Below are 13,136 nucleotides of genomic sequence, written 5' to 3'. Positions count from 1 at the left end.
GACCAACCGAAGTCCATAGCAAGGTCAATTGCTAACCTAAAGGGTGGGTGGGCGGGAGAACCGATGCAGCTGGGGGCAAGGAAGGAGAGGGGGAAAGATTAGTTAAAGGGGCCGGGCCATACCCCTCAGCCGACCGGGTTGGTTGGTCGGCCTTCGGGGGATGCGGCGGGAATGCAGCCAATCGCGTGGGGGCTGAGTTTCAGCCCCCGCGCACGTGATCGGATTGTGACGCCCACCACGCCACCTCCTGCGCATGCGCGGAAGTGGCTTTATGGGAATAGACAAAATAGCCCCCCCCCCCGTCCTCTGCACTCACCACCAAAAAACCATTATTATAGAAACTCATTCTGAAACACTGCTAGTAGTCCTTTTTTTTGAAAATCTTGGTGTTTACTTACTAAGTAGAATAAAATGAAAGAAGCAGCAATAATGGTGCTAGTGTAACCACGTACACAACCTTGAGATCCTTGGAAGAAAAAGTGGTATATAAATGTAATACATCAATAGTAGTGGCAGTGTAGCTGGTAGCTTTCATGTTGTTCAAACTTGGAAAATGTGAAGTTATTTTCTTTTTTAGTTGAGAATAAATCTTCTCTGTTTTAATTTTTTTTTAAATCCCTCTGCCTCCAGGGGTTTATGTTCTAATTGGAGCTGGTGCCCTCATGATGCTGGTTGGTTTCTTGGGATGCTGTGGAGCAATACAGGAGTCGCAATGCATGCTTGGTTTGGTAAGTACGGCGTTAGTTTCGACAGTAGGTAGAAGGCTATACCGCTTTAACGTCTGCTGAATTCTTTCCGGATCCTGTTTTCAAAAGGAAGTACTTTCCTTGACAATGCGCGCAAATTCCTCCCAGAATGCACACTGTGCAAAAGTTGCCAACGAAAGCTAGATTTCAATGTTTATGTCACAGAACTGGATCGTTTTACAGGTGAAACTCGAAAAATTAGAATATTGTGGAAAGGTTCATTTCTTTCAGTAATTCAACTTAAAAGGTGAAACTAATATATGAGATAGACTCAAGACATGCAAAGCGAGATATGTCAAGCCTTTATTTGTTACAGTTGGGATGATTATGGCGTACAGCTGATGAGAACCCCAAATTAACAATCTCAACTTTGGGGTTTTCATCAGCTGGATGCCATGATCATCACAATTATAACAAGCAAAGGCTTGACGCATCTCGCTTTGCGTGTCATGAGTCTATCTCATATATTAAACTCCAGCAGCTAATGAAAACAATTGCTTACATAAATGGACTTTCCCGTGATATTCTAATTTTTCGAGTTTCACCTGTACATGTGGTGGAACTCACTCATGTTAGACCACGGATACCGCGAGCCCAATGCTCCCTACTTCATCCAGTGGAAGTTCTCCAAGAAGGCTTTCCTGGTTTTGCTACCTGAGCATCCCTTTTAATTGGAGGTGCCAGGGATTAAAATATATTTGCATGTGGGAAGTCTTGATATAATTTGCCTTTGAGCTATTTCCACTCTCTAATTCAGACCCCTGGGCTCTCACTTGTGGGGGGTTCTGTCCTCTCCCCCATGCTTGCTAACATCTACATGAAGCTGCTGGGAGAGATCAGGGGGTTTGGGCTGGGTGTTCATCAATATGCGGATGATACCCAGCTCTACCTCTCTTTAAAATCAGAACCAATTAAGGCAGTGAAGGTCCTGTGTGAGTGTCTGGAGGCGGTTGGAGGATGGATGGCGGCTAATGGATTGAGGTTGAATCCTGACAAGACAGAAGTACTGTTCTTGGGGGAGAATGGGTGGGCTGGTGTGGAGGACTCCCAGTTCCTGAATGGGGTAACTGTGCCCCTGAAGGACCAGGTGCGCAGCCTGGGAGTCATTTTGGACTCACAGCTGTCCATGGAGGCGCAGGTCAATTCTGTGTCCAGGGCAGCTGTCTACCAGCTCCATCTGGTACGCAGGCTGAGACCCTACCTGCCCGCAGACTGCCTTGCCTGAGTGGTGCATGCTCTGGTTATCTCTCGCTTGGACTACTGCAATGCGCTTTCCATGGGGATACCTTTGAAGGTGACTCGGAAACTGAAGTTAATCCAGAATGCGGCAGCTAGACTGGTGACTGGGAGTGGCTGCCGAGACCACCTAACACCAGTCCTGAAAGATCTTCATTGGCTCCCAGTATGTTTCCGAGCACAATTCAAAGTTTTGGTGCTGACCTTTAAAGCCCTAAATGGCCTCAGTCCAGTATACCTGAAGGAGCGTCTCCACCCCCATCATTCAGCCCGGACACTGAGATCCAGCGCCGAGGGCCTTCTGGCGGTTCCCTCACTGTGAGAAGTGAAGTTACAGGGAACCAGGTGGAGGGCCTTCTTGGTAGTGGCGCCTGCCCTGTGGAACGCCCTCTCACCAGATGTCAAGGCAATAAGCAACTATTTTACTTTTAAAAGACAACTGTTTAGGGAAGTTTTTAATGTTTGATGCTGTGTTGTTTTTTAATTTTCAGTTGGAAGCTGCCCAAAGTGGCTGGGGAAACCCAGCCAGACAGGCGGGGTATAAATAATTTATTTATTTATTTATTTATTATTATTATTATTATTATTATTATTATTATTATTATTATTATTATTATTAATTATTTAATTCCTCCTGCTTTCTATGGGCTTCTATGATTTAGAACAGCCATTTAAAAGCTTTGGGTGCAGCCCATGAAATTTCCCAGTAATAAGTACCCATGTGGAGCACAGCTCCAGTCTGTGAGGCTCGAGGCTTCTCAGTGCACGGCTTTGCTTTTTGGAATTCCCAGATACGGGAACAGAAGTGACGCCATTCCGTTGGTCGCTGTACATATATAGTGCAACTAGAAAAGCAGAGTGTGCAAATTGATACTCAGCTATAATTTGATCACAGGGTTCACATACGGTGCTTGGGGAAAATGCAACACAGTAAGATGCACATTTAACTTGTGCACATTCAGCTTTAGGTGTGTTAACATTAAAAAGAAAAATAGGAAAGGTATGGGGTGAAGGAAGATTATTTAAAGGGGAAATAAAAATAGCTGACCACGAAATTCCGAAACCAGAGGGGGGAAAAACGGTATAAGAGAACTGGAAGAAATGTAAAATTATTTGAAATGATGTAAGGCTACAGTAATCTGAAGTTAAGAGAGGATATAAGAAGTAGTTAGAATTATGTTATGTTGTTTTCTATTAGGATTAAAAAAAGAGGTAAATGTTGATTAAGGTTTATAATGTTTATAAGATTGAAAAAAAAATATTGATTAAGGTTTATAAGGTTCATAAGATTGAAAAAGAAGATTTTACAATGTTACAAAGTTACTAAAGAAGATTAGAAATGAACGCAGAAGGGAGGATGTGAGGAGGTCCCGAAATAATGTTCATAAATAAGATATGGATAGTTAAACAAGTGTTTGTTAGTTAGTTTTTTTGTATTTTTTGTAGTCTTTTTGTAGTGTTTGTAGAGTTTTTTGTTATTGTTAAAATTCAATAAATTTTTATTAAAAAAAGAAAAATAGGGGGCAGGTTTTTTTTGGGGGGAATGACTTTGGCGACCCCACCTGCTATTGAACCCAGTGTGTTTTGACGATATGCGATTTTGGCTTTAGGCATGATCTCCGGAGCATACCCTATTTTTCTACACGCCCCCATGTAGAAAACGACCCCCTATTTTGGGGGACTCAAACTGAAGGAAATGGGGGGAGATTGCCCAGAGCTGTTAAGCTTTTATTTTACAGAGGATTGACCAGAGTTGTTGAGCTTTTAGGGGGGAGATTGCCGAAAATAAGTCGCCCGTCAGAGCCGCGCTGCCGCCCACACACAGCAAAACCCGCCTATCAGCCGTCCCCTCCTTGATGAAAAACAGAAAACGCACGTATTATTACTGCGGCAAAAGGAAATAGACGCCAGAATTTGTCAAAGCCAGCAGTGACACCACAGACCAACAAATCCCAACTCAACAAAATGCACTGACCCTGTATAAGACCCCCCCCCATTTCTTAACGTTATTTTTTTGGGGGGGGACCTCGTCTAATACACAGAAAAGTGTGGTAACCCCTGCATAAGTGACAGGCTTACTGTATTGGGTAAACGTCACTTTTAGGGTTCACAGATGTGTTTAGCAGTAAGAGGAGTGCTATTACCAGCTCATTAGGTGAGAGAAGAAATCTCTCTTTTTTGCGCTGAGAATTTTTCAACGGAGTCAAAGCACTTTGTACGCCTTTGTCGCAATAATCCTAAGCGTTCATACTTGAGGGTAAGTGCTGTTGGAACTTCTGAGTGCATAGGACTGGGCTGTGCAAGTGTGAACAGTGGTACCTCGGGTTACGGACCCGATCCGATCCGGGGTGCCATTCGCGCCCCGAAAAGTCCGCAACCCGAGCAGCGCTTCTGAGCATGCACAAAAGCGCGATAGAGCACTTCTGCGCGTGCACAGAACGCTTCTGCGCATGCGCGCGGGGCGAAACCCAGAAGTAAACACTCCTGGGTTTCGCCGTATTTGCAACCCAAAAAAATGCAACCCAAAGCAAACGTAACCCAAGTTATGGCTGTAGTTCAGATGTCTCCTCCAGTGTGGTCTTACATGAGCTGCTACACTTAGCCTGCTATCCTGCTTTGGAAGGCGACTGTGGTATGGTAACTGAGATAATCCTTACGAAGCACACAGAGCTTTCTGAAACCCTAACTATAGACTTGTTAAGTATTATTATCTCATGGTTTTATAAACCCATTGTTCAGCCACGGCCTTACTCAAAATATGTCTCTCTTCTCCTTTGCCTCTAGTTTTTTACCTTCCTTCTCGTGATTTTTGCCCTGGAAGTAGCTGCTGCCATCTTGGGATTTTCCAACAAGGAAACGGTAGGCGGACATCTTTTTAAAGTTGATCTTATATGCCCTCTACAATTAGAAGAAGAATCACACACCCATAATTCTGCCTCCAAATATCTGCTAAGGATTGGCAGATAGAAAATTGAAGTAGAGTTTTGGGTCAACAGTATTCTCGGGGCTTGGCAGCTGAAACCTCCAGATGATTTCCCCCAGTGGTTAAGGACTATGGGGTCTGTGGTAGTAGTAGCAGCAGCAGCAGTAGTACTACTACTACTAGTAGTAGTAATTACTGAGGGGGACAGAATAGAACTTGAGGCACCCCATAAGCAGAAGGCCATGAGATAGAGCAACACCACCAACAGGTTCTGTCCTGGCCAGAAAGGACTGGACCCAAGACAAGACTGTGTCCCCCCCCAAAAAATCCAGTCTGACAACCAATAATAAACCTGCCAGTCTTTAAGATACCACAAGGTGTACATCACATTTCCTTATTCCAAGCATTATTTTTTGGTAGAATAGGGGCTGCGTCCCCACCTCTCACACCTGGTCGATGAGGTACACACCACTTAGACCTAGATGCAGCCATGGTTTTCTGCTTTCATCCCGGGGGGGCCTGGGGAGGGCAAGGGATGTTTGGGAGATTAGCCTGAAGGACTTCAGCAGTCACGTCGCAGACGGCGTATTCCAGCTTCTCCTTTTCAAGCAAAGAGATTAATGTAACCACTTCGTCATTACCGGGGTGAATTAATATATTGTTTGTGTTTTTTTAGATTGTTAAGCAGGTGCAGGACTTTTACAGATCAGTATATGACAAGAGGAAGGAACCAGCCACCAAAGAAAGGCTGACAGCCATTCAGGCCGCAGTAAGTCAGATCAGATCTCAACTAATTATTATTATTATTATTATTATTTATTTTGCTTCTGTAACCTGTTCTGAGCACTTAGCCACGGTGGGACTGTTTGCTTCCCCCGCCTCTCCCCAAGTGCTACCTATAGTTGATGTTAACATCCGCACCAAACTTTTTTAAAACTGACTGTGGGTAGATTTTTGTCGTCGTCTTGTTGGGCTGTGTGTGTGTGTGACAGCATACAAATCAATATGGCTAACCTGATCCAAAACACCCACCCACCCACAACACTCACACAGGAAGCCAAAGATCACCGCAGCCAACCACAAATGAACAACCACACCAACACCAACCTCTCTCACCACCAAAGGAGCACAAGCGAACAACAGAGAACCTACACAAACAACGCTGACACCAAACCCTACATATATTAAGGAGAACAGAAACATCGTCACCCCACCTTACCCATCCCCCCCCCACCCCACACACCTCTTTCCCCCTTCTCTCCCTAATGTCTCGACAACCAAAACTGATTTGTAAAAATGTTGCATGGGAAAAATACGAGAGAGACATTGCACACACTTTTGTAAATCAAAAAAATCTTAAACAAACTGACTGTAGGTTGGTGCTCAAGTTGCAGCCGTCACAAACGCTCTCCGTAGTTGGAGGAGAATTGAAGTGGGGGAGGCGAGGAGGCGCTTCTGAGTTTGGGGTGGGGTTGGGGGAGTTGCCAAATCTCTTAACCATGCCTAAGAGATTGAAAAACATCCCATCTCCACCGAGCTAGGAATGAAAGCCAGGAGTCCCAATTTGCAACAGTTTAATCTGGGGCGCAGGTGGCGCTGTGTTCTAAACCACTGAGCCTCTTGGGCTTGCGAATCGAAAGGTCGGCGGTTCGAATCCCCGCGACGGGGTGAGCTCCCGTTGCTCGGTCCCTGCTCCTGCCCACCAAGCAGTTCGAAAGCACGTCAAAGTGCAAGTAGATAAATAGGTACCACTCTGGCAGGAAGGTAAATGGCGTTTCCGTGCGCTGCTCTGGTTTGCCAGAAAGCGGCTTAGTCATGCCGGCCACATGACCTGGAAAAACTGTCTGCGGACAAATGCCAGCTCCCTCGGCCTGTAAAGCAAGATGGGTGCCGCAACCCCAGAGTTGTTCACGACTGGACTTAACTGTCCGGGGTCCTTTACCTTTCCCTTTAATCTCAAAGGGGTGTTATTTGCATTTTGTTCCTTGGAACAACCACCTGTCGCTCCCGCCTAGACCATTGGGGCTCATTGTAGTATGGATGTGTTGTGTTCTGATCCAGTGCAAGGCTGCTCAAAGGTTGCGGGACCATGGATAGCTCCCAAGTAAGCAGCTGGCTCTGAGCAGGTTGGGGAGCATTCGCAAACACACCACAAAGACGTAACCGGCTGTATCAAAATAATATCCATGCAATATATTTCTCTCTGTATCAAAAGCTCTTCACAGACATAGTCTGCATGTAAAGATCAACAAAGTTCAGTGAAGTGATGTAATAGCAAAATGATTTTTTTAAAAAAATAAATAATTTTTTATTATTTTTATACTAAATTGCTACAAAAAATAAAATATACATTCACATACATTCTTTCGGTTTTGGCTAACATAGCCGTGACTTCCCTCAGACCTTCCACATGGCATTCAAAATTATTGTCTTATTGTTATACTTCTTTAATCTACCATTGCTTACATTATCATAAATCTCATACATACTCTACCACACTTACAATAATATTTCTACAAATTAACTACAAAGCTTCTTGAAGACCTATTAGCCTATTCAACTGCAAATTGTTTTTCAAATAGTTCGTAAACTTTAACCAGTGTTTGCTGAATTTCTGGTCCCGCTGTTCCCGGATTCTTCCCGTCATTTTATCCAGTTCTGCATATTCCATCAATTTTACTGTCCAATCTTCTTTTGTCGGTATTTCTTCTTGTTTCCACCTTTGTGCTAGCAAAATCCTAGCTGCAGTCACTGCGTATTGGAACAGCTTAATGTCCTGTTTTTCAATGTCTGTACCTATAATACCTACCGGTAGTAAAAAGGCTTCAGGTTTCTTAACAAAATTATATTTCAACATTTTTCTCAACTCATGATATATCATATCCCAATATGCCCTCACCTTCTTACACTCCCACCACATATGATAAAAGATACCGACACTCTCCTTACATTTCCAACACTTATTATCAGACTTATACATCTTTGCTAGTTTAACTGGGGTAATATGCCATCTATACATCATTTTAAACATATTTTCTTTTATTAATGTGCATGCCGTAAATTTCATTCCTTCCTTCCAAAGTTTTTCCCAGTCTTCTAGCATGATGTTATGTCCAAAGTCTTTTGCCCAATGAATCATCACCGACTTTACTTCTTGACGTAATAGCAAAAAGAATTAAAGTCCCAATGAACGATATAGATCACAAAGTCCCAGATATGAACTTATCCACATACGTCTCTGTGTTTGTGTGGTCCAAACAAAAGCATGCACAATTCACAAGAAGGGCTTGCACAGTTCGCGGACAAGGTTTTCTGGAATAGTAACCCTGTTTCGTCCTCCTGGGCTTCTAAGTAATAACAAATACAATATGGTAATACAACATCTTTCTACACAAAATCCACGTAACCTAGGTTTAATGCTGTTTTGCAAGTTGGGGAGCAGGCCGGCCTTTCTTTTTTATACTTTATTGAAATTTTAGACTCAAATATACAAATCCATTAAACAAGTTAAAGAAATCATACATACTAATCAAAACAAACTAAATCTTACTCCCGTAACCCCTCCTCGAAAGAGGGATGGATCTGTAAATTGAATGAGTATCTACTAATGGCAAAATTAACAGCGGTAATAAGAAATACATCAAAGCAAAATTTAAAAAAATGAATGGATATGTTATGAGGAATATATGGCCAAACATTACTCAAGGGATGATGTGCTTGTGTATCTAGATTAAGAGATATGGAGATTAATAAATGGGAATTAAAGAGATTAAGAGGATAAGAAAATGTTTTATAAAGAATAGGAATACAGAATGCATATTGAGAAAAGGATTTATGACAGAAGAAGAAATGTTGCTGGAGGGGAGTCAGAGGGGTTGCAGGCAGGCCTTTCATGCCTTTAACTCCAGACTACCTCCTCCAGCCTTCACCCAATAAAGACTGTTTCGGAACCATAAAAGGCCAGTCCCTTTGGCCTGAAGACAATCCCTCCTCCTCCTTTGTTCCACAGCCTCCCCCCTGGTGTGCTCCCAGCACTGCTGGACTGTTGGTGTGTGATGGCAGGCCTCTGATTCTTCAAGCTCAGCTGAGGGTTCCAGACGCTGGCCGGATCAGTCCTGGTGCTCTGAGAAGGTCCTCTGGGATTTCTGGCCCAGTCGCCTCAGGCACCCTGGTCTCCCAGTCTTTGCATTCGGTTGTGAGACAGTTTTCCATCTTCAGCTTCTAGTCCAGTGGTGGCGAACCTTTTAGAGACCGAGTGCCCAAATTGCAAACCAAAACCCACTTATTTATCGCAAAGTGCTCAGAGTCGTTGAGCTTTTCATTGAGGGTTTTTTTGCGGGGGGGGGAGCTCCCCAAAATTGTTGAGCTCTTTTTGGGAGCTGCTGACCCCACAGACGAGGCAGCCTATGGGGAGGGTTTGGCCAAGGGAAAGAGGCGACCCCTATCGCTCGCCCTTCTCCTCAGCTCAGTCTAACCGCCTTCCCCCCTCGACTCTTCTTGCTGGGGGACCCCAACAGTTTGGCCGCCTCCTCGCGCAGCAGCCTCGAAGCTCTCCCCCCGCGACCCCCTCCCATCTATGACATACGCACGCGCGCTTTCTACCCCGCCCCTTTTAACGGCCGTTTCCCCCTCGCGCTCCCCTCACCCGTGAAGCCGAGGAGGAAAAACAGCCCACCCGCCCGCCTCGCCTACGCCGAATCTCTCGAGGCCGGAACTGGAGGAGGGGGATGCAGCACCACGAGTGCGTGAAGCCGGTGCCGCACGGTTAGAACACATGGGATGGGGATGAGGAAAGAGCAGGGAGGAAGAGGAGGAGCCAGGCGCCGGCGGGATCGAGAACATGTATACCGGGTTTCAACAGCGGACGCAGGCTGTAGCCTGGGGAAAAAACAACAACAGCTTGGATGGGTTGATGGTGTGCGTGCCAGCAGTGAGGGCTCTGCGTGCCAAGTGTGGCACGCGTGCCATAGGTTGGCCACCGCTGTTCTAGTCTCTTCATCCAGGTCCCTGCTGGAGACCGGGATTAGGACAGGGGGGTGGGTGGTCCAGTGCACATTCGTACTGACGGCTTGCATGGAAGTGTGAATCTACTTACAGTTGTTCTTCGGCCAAATCTGGACAAGAGCATAACTATACTGAGTTCTAGAGAAGTTTTACTGCACAGGAGGTTTGTAGGTTTTCTAAAGGCATGTTTTCGAATAATCTCCAAAACAAAGCAAAGTCTTTCTAGTTGATAATTCACCCAGATCTGTTGACTTGTATGTTTCAAGGGCATCCATGTCTTGAAACACAACTAAAATGTAACTTTTTCTCTCTGCTCCAGCTAAACTGCTGTGGCCTCACAGGGGCTATAGAGGTGGCAATTGAAGAGACTTGTCCCAAACAGAGCGGCGTCCTCGAAACCATTCAGCTACAGGTATGTCTTTGAACCCCAGGAAGGGACATGCCTCGTGGTACTGAATCTCAGCATAATATGGCAGATTCCATCTCTTTGGTGCTTGCATGTATAAGAGTTCGCAACGTTAAGGATTGGTTTTTCTTCCAGGCATGCCCTACAGTTATTGAGGAAGTCTTCACCAAAAAGCTGAATGTGATCGGCGCAGTCGGCATTGCTGTTGGTGTGGTGATGGTAAGTACCAGCATTTTCCATATGGCATTCTTTGTAAGAACATATTATTATTATTTATTTATTACCGTATTCTTCGGTCCATAAGGCGCTCCGGACCACAAGACGCACCTATTTTTTAAAGGAGAAAAACCAGGGGAAAATATTTTCCTGGTTTTCCGCCTCTAAAAGGCAGGGAGGGGGGCGCTGGAGGGGGAGCCCCTTCTCCCTTCACAGCGTTCAGCAGGAGGTGGGGGGGAGGCAGCGGAGATGTTGCTGGATCGTGCCCAGCACCTCCGTTCACCCTTTCGGCGAAGGGAGGTGCTGACACGATCCAGCAACATCCCCTTCACTTCCCCCGCCGAACGCGGCGGGGGTGGGGGTGGGGGGAGGCCGCGGGAGCGATGCCTTCGCTCCATAAGGCGCACAGGGATTTCCCCTTCCTTTATAGGAGGGGGAAAGTGCGTCTTACCGAGCATAAAATACGGTAATACCCCACCCATCTGGCTGGGTTTCCCCAGCCACTTGGGGCGGCTTCCAATAAAGATTAAAAACACAACAAAACATCAGTCATTAAAAACTTCCCTAAACAGGGCTGCCTTCAGATGTCTTCTAAACGTCAGATACAGTGGTACCTCTGGTTAAGTACTTAATTCGTTCTGGAGGTCCGTTCTTAACCTGAAACTGTTCTTAACCTGAAGCACCACTTTAGCTAATGGGACCTCCCACTGCTGCTGTGCCGCCAGAGCACGATTTCTGTTCTTATCCTGAAGCAAAGTTCTTAAGCTGAAGCGTTATTTCTGGGTTAGCGGAGTCTGTAACCTGAAGCGTATGTAACCCGAGGTACCACTGTAATCTATTAAACATTGAAAGCTTCCCTAACTAAACAGGGCTGCCTTCAGATATCTTCTGAAAGTCAGATAGTTGTTTATCTCTTTGACATCTGATGGGAGGGCGTTCCACAGGGCAGGTGCCACTGCTGAAAAGGCCCTTATGTGTAAAAGCCAATCGCCCGACAGTGAGAAGCCTGCTGAGAGAAAACCAGCAGTGGCAAAGACTGTGAAGCTCAGTGTGGGAGCCAGTGTGGTGTAGTGGTTAAGAGCGGTAGACTCGTAATCTGGTGAACCGGGTTCGCGTCTCCGCTCCTCCACATGCAGCTGCTGGGTGACCTTGGGCTAGTCACACTTCTCTGAAATCTCTCAGCCCCACTCACCTCACAGAGGGTTTGTTGTGGGGGAGGAAGGGAAATGAGAATGTGGGCTGCTTTGAGACTCCTTAGGGTAGTGATAAAGCGGGATATCAAATCCAAACTCTTCTTCTTCTTCAATGGCTGGTGTGATCTACTCTCCTGCAAGATGGGAGGATTGCGGGCGCTTCAGAACTTGACCAGTGCTGAACTGCTTTCCAAACCATTGCTGGCTTTGAACCATTGCAGTTTAAACCTGAACCAAAATCATTTAATTCACTGACCTCCTCGGTGGTATTCTTCATGGAGAAACTTTGCCAATTCTGTGTCTTTCCTTTTTTTTTTTTAGATCTTCGGTATGATTTTCAGCATGATCCTTTGCTGTGCAATTCGTAGAAACCGAGAAATGGTCTAAAGGAGCCTCAGGCAGAGTGGGCCGTTAGCAGCATTCAAGGAATCTCCAGTTATTCACTTTAGCATTCTGAAAGTCATTTCTAAAGTTATATATTTGTTTTAAAAAATGCTTTATTTAGTACTGATCTTCGTTTTTATGCTTTGTTTATAAAAGTTTAAAAGAAATCTAATTTTGAGAAGGTACTATATTTGTTAAGCTAAAGTCTAACAACTTGTATATAAGGGTTTGTCTTCTTTATTCAGACTTAACAACTGGGATGTAACTTACATTGGAGAAAATTTGATACTTAATAAAGATTTAAGACCACATAGTGAATTTGTTTTTTAAGCGCCTTCCTTTTCAGCGTACCGATTCTAACACAGGAGGGGGTAATGAGGGCTAATTTCCATGGTATTTCTTAGCAAAATCCTCACATACTGTAAATGTTTCTTGCATGAACTTCAGCATCCTATTCATGAGCAACAGACTAATTATTGAAATTGTTTTAGATATATATTGGAAGTGATTTAATGGATGATAACTGACAATGAATATCTTCAGAACTACCATGCAGAAGAGTATTTTTTAGGTGCTGGGGGGGGGGGAAAACATGTGACAGACATGAAGAGATGAGTCAAAATATTTTGACAGAATTCATGCAGATGGGTTCACATTTTATACTCAAATCACAGAATTTTAGAGAAGGATCTCCAAGGGTCATCTAGTCCAACCCCCTGCATTGCTGGAATCTCAGCTAAAGGATCCTTGACTGATGGCCAACCAACCTCTGCTTAAAAACCTTCAAAGAAGCAGAGACCACAGCCTCTTTAGGAAACCTATTCCACTGTCAAACAGCTCTTATTGCCAGAATTTCTTTCCTGGTGTTTAGCCAGAATCTGATGTCCATTGTTTCTGGTCCCACCCAGCAGAGCAGGAGAAGGCAAGTTTGCTCTCTCTTGTGACAGTCCTTTAGATATTTGAAGATGGCTCTCATATCTCCTCTCAATCTCTTTTCCAGGCTAAACATACCCAGCTCCCTCATACCC

General features: G+C 44.8%; 1 protein-coding gene across 1 annotated transcript in view; it reads left to right on the top strand.

Moving 5' to 3' along the window:
• CD9 (CD9 molecule) overlaps window positions 1-12,422 on the top strand; it is a 33,463-nt gene extending 21,041 nt beyond the window's left edge. Inside the window, exons 3-8 of the mRNA XM_033148350.1 lie at window positions 631-728; window positions 4,767-4,841; window positions 5,582-5,674; window positions 10,229-10,321; window positions 10,451-10,534; window positions 12,046-12,422. Of these exons, the coding sequence (XP_033004241.1) occupies window positions 631-728; window positions 4,767-4,841; window positions 5,582-5,674; window positions 10,229-10,321; window positions 10,451-10,534; window positions 12,046-12,111 (509 nt within the window). The 3' untranslated portion in view covers window positions 12,112-12,422. The remainder of the gene's footprint in view (window positions 1-630; window positions 729-4,766; window positions 4,842-5,581; window positions 5,675-10,228; window positions 10,322-10,450; window positions 10,535-12,045) is intronic.
• Window positions 12,423-13,136: the final 714 nt, after the last annotated feature.

This window comes from Lacerta agilis, chromosome 5 (assembly GCF_009819535.1).
Source record: "Lacerta agilis isolate rLacAgi1 chromosome 5, rLacAgi1.pri, whole genome shotgun sequence".
NCBI lineage: Eukaryota > Metazoa > Chordata > Lepidosauria > Squamata > Lacertidae > Lacerta > Lacerta agilis.
This window is presented reverse-complemented; position numbering and strand designations above follow the sequence as displayed.